This window comes from Microcaecilia unicolor, chromosome 14 (genome assembly GCF_901765095.1).
Source record: "Microcaecilia unicolor chromosome 14, aMicUni1.1, whole genome shotgun sequence".
Classification (NCBI taxonomy): domain Eukaryota; kingdom Metazoa; phylum Chordata; class Amphibia; order Gymnophiona; family Siphonopidae; genus Microcaecilia; species Microcaecilia unicolor.
Genome location: NC_044044.1, coordinates 12,299,528 through 12,307,902, shown reverse-complemented (window position 1 = coordinate 12,307,902; position 8,375 = coordinate 12,299,528). Strand labels below are relative to the sequence as shown.

Genomic DNA, 8,375 nt, shown 5'->3' with positions numbered 1-8,375 from the left:
CTTATGTAACCTAAAATAGTTTCTAACCCCCCACCCCGGTACTGTGAAAGTCTTGAACCAAACCAATACTGCAACTGAAGTTAATCTGGCACACACACAGGAAGAAGGGGGATTAAACAAGGTGAGAGGACAAAGACGGGGTGTAGTAGTACAGAAGAGCACAGGATTCAAAACACTAAGAATCTGGTGTGGTTTCTAGATATTTATACCAAATTTCAGCATACCTGTTGGACAGCCATAATCTTATAGGCAGTAAGAATTACATTTCAGAAGCCTTTCCATACTATGTGTGCCCAGCTTAGAAAATAATCAAGGTAAGTAGGAGAGGGGGAAGGGAACGCAAGCAAGACTTTCACTGTAAGTTTTATGACCTTGTTATGGACCCAAGGTTTCTCCCCACTCAAGAAGCAGACATAACCCAACCCATCACAGCATCATCCACACTGCTGAACTTTCACAATATGCCGTCTCACGACTTCACCATGTATGCCAGAAAGGGAAACATCTGGCAAGGGATAGCCCAGGCCTCATCTCTCACTTCACCCACAATTTCACTCTTTTATAGGAGCTCCCACTGAGAAAAGTTACAAAGAGAAAGCAAAGATTGGCCTATTCTAGTTGCACAGAAGTGTGGGTAAAGCCAAAGGTAGTATCACAAAGAAAGAAAAACAAACAAAACAACAATCTTTATTCTTATTTAGAGTGCAGAACACAGATTCACCTTTGTTTCCCAGCAGAGGTGGTAACTGCAAGCTGTGCATCCCTGACAAGGCCCTTTCATGAGTACAGAAACTTTACCCCACCCCAGATTGCAATTAAAGATTGATTTCTTTTAACAACTATGCACTTTTCCCTCACCCCCATCACCAGCTTCTACCCAGCATAATGGTGGGGAAAATTCTGGTCCTTCAGCACAAGAGACAACTGTACACAGCTTAGGGCAGCATCATGAGGCTGTATCATCCACTATTAAGACCAAAGCAGTGTAGGGCACAACCCAAGGAAAAAAAAACCTTCCTCCTCCTCGTTCTTGTTGGAAAATCTTACACCATTAGAAAGCATTTCAATCCACTTCCTCTCCACCCCTTACAACCTAGTAAAAACCGTGGGGCACAGCCCCACTCCCAGATCCTTCCATCTCACAAATCACTGTCAGCACATATGGCTTGGAGGGAAGATGGTAAGTTGCACGGTGTCAACTAGTATTCACAGTCCACATGGAGACTCGTTTCATCTGCGAAGATCAGGGACGGGTCAGCCTACAACAAGAAGAGTGGGCAAAACCTCTGCTGAACATGTAAAAGACTCAGCACACCCTTCTTAATGACAACCCAAATCTAAAAAAAGTCATTTTAATAGATTCCAACATCATCTCTTGAGTTTGTGTATCAGAGGGGAGGACACCTTGCCCCACCCCCCCAAAAAAAGCTTCCTGCAGCTTGTAGTCTGCCCAGAGATGACAGATGCGGTTCATGAGCTACAAGTAATTTGGGAGTATGAGGGCTTAGAGGTGGGAAAAGAATATTGTCCATTTGGCCATGGGATTTGATCAACTGTGGCTTCCAAGGTGGGCAAAGCAGGGAACATAGTGAAGCAATTCCAAAAACGTCCTGATCCCAGTATTTAGTTTTAAGTATGGCCATTATAATCCTTGAAATGGGCAACCAAAATCACCTCCCAAAAGGCAGCATGGACAGGCCGAGTCCTGGCTTTTAAGAGGCCAGATGAAAAAGCAAGTCTGAAAGACTGTTCATCTACCTCACTCTTTATTTTCATTTCTCTTCCACTGGGCTGCCTTTATGGAACGCATAGATGGGACGCTGAAAGCCTGGGGAAACAAACAAACAAAAAATTAAACATTATATAAATTTGTAAGCCGAGTGTGGAACAAAAAGTCAAGCTGCCTCCCTTTATCTTTGCTAAATAAAGAACAGGATTGGCCCCGAGGAGCATTGTGTCCTAGTGACAAGAACCTCCAGTTAATTAAGTATTCCCCTTCACAAGAACTATGTTCTTCTCAGAAAGGACTCTTTTAAACTGCCTGGTTTGGATATTGTCAAGATTGCTCAACTCAGAACCCAGAATTTTTTTTATGGTGGACCATCCTTATGGAATTCATGGTTGCAATGTGTTCTTCATATTAAGGCTTTTGGAAAGCTCTGAAGATTTGTTTCAGCACACAGCAGTTGACTTTTCAAAATTCTTTGATGCAGCTTTTCGTTGGTTTTTACATTGTACAATGGTCGATGTATGCTTACTATTGTTGCAAACCACTTAGATTCATTAGTATAAATGGTATATTAAATCCAAACACAAGTTAAAGTTATCAGTAGAAATCTCTACTGTATGAACTAATGTCATATCTTCCCATTCTCAGGCCAGCAGAACCCCTGTATCTACCATCCCTCCATTCAATACTGTGACCTTGTGATCTTAGAAGAGCTTCTATCTCCTCGGTGGATACTGCGAGCCCTCAAAGGGCACAGAAATACCTAATGTACCTCACTTCAAAGGTGTGAACCAAACCCCTCCCCCACCACCTAATTTCTATCATTCCTCTGCTCCAGCTTAAGGTCAGCTCTAAGACACAGAATCACAAATCAATGGCGCTGTAACAAAATGTTTATAATGTCTAGAAATTATTACACGAGAAACAAGTGAAATCAAAAACCAGAACCTGTTTTTGCTTCCCCTATAGTAGCAAGAAAGCTCTGAAGCAAACAGTTTCTACCTAATAAATTTTAGCACCCCCCCCCCCCAAATCCCTTAGAGCTCCGAGATAGACAAAGAAGCTTATAGCTGAAGAATCTAGACTCCTCCCTCACATGAGACCCACCTTTGGAAGAGGTCTGTGGTGTGCCCAGCAGTTCATAGGTGGAGAAGCCAACCTCAGGAGACAGCAGGTAGGAGGTGAACTGGTCTGGCTTCAGAGTGATTTGCTGGTAGTTCTTGAAAATGGTTTCCTGTCAGGGAAATAAGGGAAGGGGGAAGAGGATGTTAAAAGTAAATCAAAGCCAGCAATAGACTTGAGGGATCCCAAGGGTAAGGAACAGTAAGAAATGGTGATTCAGCCAACTCTTAATCCTCTCTAGCTTTTTTCTGATGTTAACTATCGGTCTGCGCACAAGACTGCGGTCATCCCCCCCCCCCCCCCAACAAAAAAAAAAAACATTCTGACAGGGAGGAAAAGATATAACCACTGATCACATAGGGTAAAAGGTCCATGATGTAGAACGGAGATCAGGCCAGAGCATGGTTGAGTAGGAAAAGTCTCTACTTTCTATTCCTGCCAGAATTCTGCATGACTGGATGTAGAATCTGCACTCTGAGGGAAATTTAAACAAATTCAAATAACAGGCAGCAGTAAAGGATGGCTGGCCTGCTGCTCCCTGAGCCTCAGTGGGCCCTAATCTTTCCTGCTTGCTGCCACTTCTTCAAAATGGTCAGCAAGACTTCAAGCAGCAATCTCGTGAGACTGCCGCAGGAAGTCTTGGCAGCCATTTGGAAGAAGCAGTGGCACTGGTCCAGAACAGTGGCTACGGGCAGGAAAGAGTAGGTTTCTTTCCTGCCCTGAAGAGGTACTCCTGATGCAGCGCCTCCTCTTCCCTCACTGGGGCAGCTGAAAGAAAAAATATGGACAGTGTGTGGGTGCAGGGAGGGAGGGGAGGCTGTAAAAAAGGTGGATGCTATGTATCGGTGCAGGGAGGGAGGGGGCTATAATATTGGTTAAATTATGATCTTGCAGAATTTGCAAAATCTTGCGTGCAGAAGTTTAAAGTTTGCGCAGAACTGAAATTTTTTGACACAGAATTGCAGCAGGAGTAATTTTCACAATGTCATCCCCCCACATACACTCTACTCCCAAGGGCTTACCGTCAGTTTTTTCCTCTTGCCATAGGAAGCCCAGGGCTGAGGTTCCAAGATTAGGATACCCCCTGGATGTAGATGCCTGTAGATACGCTTGAACATGCGTTTTAACCCCTCATCTCCCCAGTTTAGATGCACCCACTTGGTCAGGCTGAGACAAAGAATAACATCAAATTCAGGGCTCTGGGTCTCAAGCAGCTCATCCCGCTCCAAAACATAATTACCCTGTGGAGAGCAGAAACTTGTTAGCATCCGAGAGCGAGAGTAACATGTCTCTAAACATGATGTCAAACTGCAGAGTAAAACCATCAAAACAAAGCTTATATCCCTAGGCAGTACCAGCTGTTGGCCTGATTAATAGTTGCACCATTTGTATGATCAGTTTCAGAGAAACTGCATCCTGACCTTTATTACTCTCCTGCAGGATCTAAAACTCTTAAAGTCATCCTTTTGTTATTTAATTCCTGAGATCTCTTAAGCAAGTACCTCTTGCCATTATAAGTCCCTCATCCACCTACACCCCCAAATATCAATTGCAGTCCTCCCAACCCCCCAAGTCAAGTGTTCCACAAAGCCATGGATGTTGTATTCATGATTTAAGCAGCTAGAATACAACCAAGGAAACTAGACAAACAGGAACATGTCATCAACTATGTTATGGCCAAAACTTCCCCAGCTTCAATTCCAAAATGTGTCAAAATAACATGACCAAAAACAAAGGAAACCCAATGAAGATTTGCCTTTTCTCTTTGAATCTAGTCCTCCTTGTTTAAGAAAATGCAAGGGGGAACCCAGAAAAGGTCACCTCCTGTTTTACTTTCAGGAAGATGAAGCTCCAGAAACATGGATGGATAAATCAGATCTCATCCAAATAAGCTTTTCAGTTCAATACATTTGAAGTAAATGAACATTCAGCTCCTTCCTACAACCCAAATAAAAGAAAGCTTGAAGGAATCCTCATCCTCCTCCAATTACAGAAGGGTAAACTGAGGCAGACACGGTGAAAGACTTCCTAAGGTGACAACTTGTTGAGCCCAAGGATTTAAAGTAAAGCGTAGGCAGAAAGTTAAGACCTAAATTTGTGTCACAGCATCTATTCTATACACCAGGATTCCATACACCAAAGCTAGATAACAGGTATATGTGCAGATGGGCTCACAATCTAAGATGAACCTGAACCAACAAGGGGTGATGTGATTTGCCCAGAACCATAAAGCAATTAGGGGCAGATGATCTAAAGCAAACGCCAGCGCTAGAGGCTGTTAGCACCGTACTAGCACTGACGTTTGCTAACGCCCCATGATCAGAGCCCTCAAGCGCGTGAAACCTGCTCGAGCGCTCTTACCGCAAGTAGCATGCGGGCTTAACGCATTCATTCCCAATGATCAGCGACCAGTGTGCCAAAGATTGGGTCGCTGGCCGCGACAAACGCGCCAGCTCCAAGCTGGCGTTAGGGTATGCAGATCATTGGGGAGGAATGGTGAGCCCTGTCTGACAATCCCCCCCCCCCCCCCCCCCCCCCCCCCCAGGTTCAGGGAGCACTGGAGATCCGGTGGGTCTGCAGGGCCCCCCCCCCCAAACCCCAGAAAAAAAAAAAAAAAAAGACTCCCTAGTGGTCCGATGGCAGCCACCAGACCACCAGGGAGTCTTTTTCTGGGGGTTTTGGGGGGCTGGAGACCCACCGGATCTCCAGCCCTCCCTGAACCTGGGGGGGGGGATGGGATCATCGGGGGGACCAGAGGTCCGCCAGGCCTCCAGCCCCTAGTTGCTCGGGGCACGGATAGTCAGGGCCCGGTAGTCCCATGGACCTCCAAGCCCCTGTGTTTGACAGGTTTGGGATTTTGACAGCCCAGACCTGTCAAACAAGTGCGGCACAATTCGCCCACACTTCTACCCCATGATCACAGATAATTGTGCTGCTTAAATTTGCATGCATTATCTCTGATCATTGGTGCGGTAAAGCCCAGCGCTGTTCCAGCGCTATTTGGAACAGTGCGGGGCTTTTGATCATGAGAGTATCAGTGGGAGAAACAGGATTTATACCCTAGAAAAGCAGGTGACAAAATCAGTGTAGCTAATCACTAGACTTCTCTTTAATGCTCTAAAACCTAACTGAAACACCAGAAATGTGGATGGTCGTGCATGCATGGGACATCACACTACAATATTAAACAAGCCTCACTCCTCAAAATCACCTTCTAGCCAAAGGAGGATTACTACAGAAGTTTAAAGTCACCCAACAAGAACCTTCTCCATACGCATGAAGAAAAAAAAAATCTCTTCAAGAGCAGTAAACAGTGAGGGACCACCTAGCAGAAAAACTAGAACTCTTGTCACAATGACTAAACATATTCAAACCTCTAGTGTCTGCAGACTTACTGACCAGAGTAGAGCTAAAACAAAAAAAAGTTGAACATTAAACGTAATAAGCCTCAAGTTAGAACACCATGCTGAACTTCTGTGCACAGCGTTTCCATACACTTAACTCCAGATGCATGCAAAAGTGCCTGCTGACAAAAAGGCCAACTGGACTCCCTCACATCATCCACAAGTATCCTCCTCCCCCATCCTGACACACATCTCAAAAGTATGGGTGGCTACCAGGTCCACTTGGGTCACAAGCACTGTACTTTAATCAAGATGACCCTGCTGCTCCCATCTTTAGTTCAGAATCTTGGAAAAGTGAAACAACAAATTTAAAAATAACTTCTTCCACACACACACACACACAAGGAACAATTCTCAATTTAGTGCAGACTCTGCAGAGTTTTCCCCACAACAAACAGCAGCAATATTAGTATAGGAAAAGCAAAGTATTAACTACTATACAGAAGGATACCACAGCTTATTAATTTGCACTTTCACATTTCAGTCTCATTCCTGAATCCAGCTATTAATCACCTTGACCAGGCCATATAATTACTGTGTTTAGTTTTATGTGGTATGCATTATGTTTTGTTTAATCTAAATGTGGGCCCCAGTGAATAGAGAACAGAGCTACTCAAATCAGTCTTGGTACTACATTCTCATGATACTTCAAAGTACAGTCACATCACCTAACTTTAAATGGGCCAAAACAAGTTAAATCAGGAACTTGATCAGAGGAGACACCCCTCCACCCCCATTGAGAATTTCTTACAAGGATTCAGAGTCCGTTTTATTATTGATATATCACCAAATCATAACCTATATAGGTTGTTTCCAAATTGAAAGGGTTTTTTTAAATATATAAAATCAATGCACTTGACATACCAAGAAAAAAACACCATCATAATGTGACAAAGTGAAACAGAAGAAGGGGCGCAGAGCCCCTGATTTGTCCCATCCCCATTACAGTACAATAACCCTCCTTCCCCCGCCCCAACCCAATGTCTTTACCCTTAAGCTCTCCGGGGCAGGAGGCAAGGGGCAGCTCACCTGCACGAAGTAGACGTTGTGCGGGAAGTCGTCGTGGCCATGCGCGTCGGGCTCTCCTCCTCCAGGCTGCGGCGGCAGGGGCGGGGCGGCGATGGGCCCCCGGCAAGCGGCCAGGGCCTGCGGGAAGGCGGCGGCGCCTGCGGGGCGCTGCTCCTGGCCCTGCTCGCGGCGGAGGTTGCGGCGGGCGCAGCGCACCAGCGCCGGGTCAATGTCCAGCCCAAGCAGGCGGGCGGGCCGCAGGGAGCGAGCCAGGCTCAGGGCCAGGCGCCCCTCGTTGCAGCCCAGGTCCAGCAAGGCGCGGCCGCGGATCCAGTGGGGCCGCTGCATCAGGAGGCGCAGCCGCGGGTCCTCGCTGCGGGCGGGCGTGCGGTAGCCGTAGTAGCGCCGGTAGTTGCCATACTGGAAGCGAGACGAGGAGGCGGCGGCGGCGCGGGGATCGGGAGTGGGAGGAAGCGGAGGCTGGGGCGGCTGCGAGTGCCGGTGCGGGCGGTGGCGCTTGCGGCTCCGGCCCGGCGCCGTCTCGCCGCTCGGATCGCAGGTCAGGCAGAGCGGATCGGTGATGTCGCGGGGCCGCAGGATGCGCACAGCCGGGTCCCGGTTCGCGGAAGAGGTGGCCGAAGGAGGCTGGGGCGGAGGAGCCGGCGGAGAGGAGAAGCGGTGAGGGCCGCCCAGGGGCTCGGGGCTGGCGGCGTTCAGCGCCCGATTCACCTCCTCGTCCAGAAGGCTGTTCAGGTTCAGCGGGTCAAATATGTTGCCGCCCAGCAGGAACTTACAGGGCAGCACCGGCTCGCAGTCCGAGGTGGTCCGGCGCCGTCGCGATCCACCTCGGGGGCAGCCGCCGCCCCCCGATCCCCCGCCCGTGAAGCTGCTCCGGCGGCGTTGGGGAGGCGCAGCGCCCGCCCGCAAGCCGTTCCGCGGGCCCCGGGGAATAGAGGGAGGCTTGGAGGGAGGAGGCGCGGGGGTCAGGAAGGAGGGAGCCGGAGCCACCCCCACCTTGCAGGGGCTCTGGGCCCCTCCCGGGGACGACATGACTACTAGAGGTGTGACTTACGTGCGATCTCAAGCAGACTACGAGTAGAACCAACTCAAGT

The 8,375-nt window shown here is 48.0% G+C and overlaps 1 protein-coding gene across 2 annotated transcripts; it reads right to left on the bottom strand.

Moving 5' to 3' along the window:
- Positions 1-660: 660 nt before the first annotated feature.
- Positions 661-8,375, bottom strand: MEPCE (methylphosphate capping enzyme). 2 transcript variants are annotated; one of them, XM_030187301.1, is made up of 5 exons: positions 7,285-8,375; positions 3,874-4,092; positions 2,837-2,963; positions 1,759-1,828; positions 661-1,259 (listed from the first exon to the last, which is right to left on the bottom strand). In XM_030187301.1, exons 1-4 carry the CDS (start codon positions 8,311-8,313, stop codon positions 1,773-1,775), a joined length of 1,431 nt encoding a protein of 476 aa, XP_030043161.1. In that variant the 5' UTR covers positions 8,314-8,375; the 3' UTR covers positions 661-1,259; positions 1,759-1,772. The 2 variants fall into 2 exon arrangements, with proteins under 2 accessions (XP_030043161.1, XP_030043160.1); XM_030187300.1 differs by having other exon boundaries at positions 661-1,828.

What these genes read in the sequence shown, in the direction of transcription:
- MEPCE (XM_030187300.1), bottom strand. Translation starts at nt 8,313, where the DNA reads ATGTCGTCCCCGGGAGGGGCCCAGAGCCCCTGCAAGGTGGGGGTGGCT. An exon ending in GCAAGAGGAAAAAACTGACG is followed by an intron (nt 2,964 to 3,873) that starts GTAAGCCCTTGG and finishes TTTCCCTGACAG; the next exon opens with GAAACCATTTTCAAGAACTA. An exon ending in ACCACAGACCTCTTCCAAAG is followed by an intron (nt 1,829 to 2,836) that starts GTGGGTCTCATG and finishes TTGTTTCCCCAG; the next exon opens with GCTTTCAGCGTCCCATCTAT.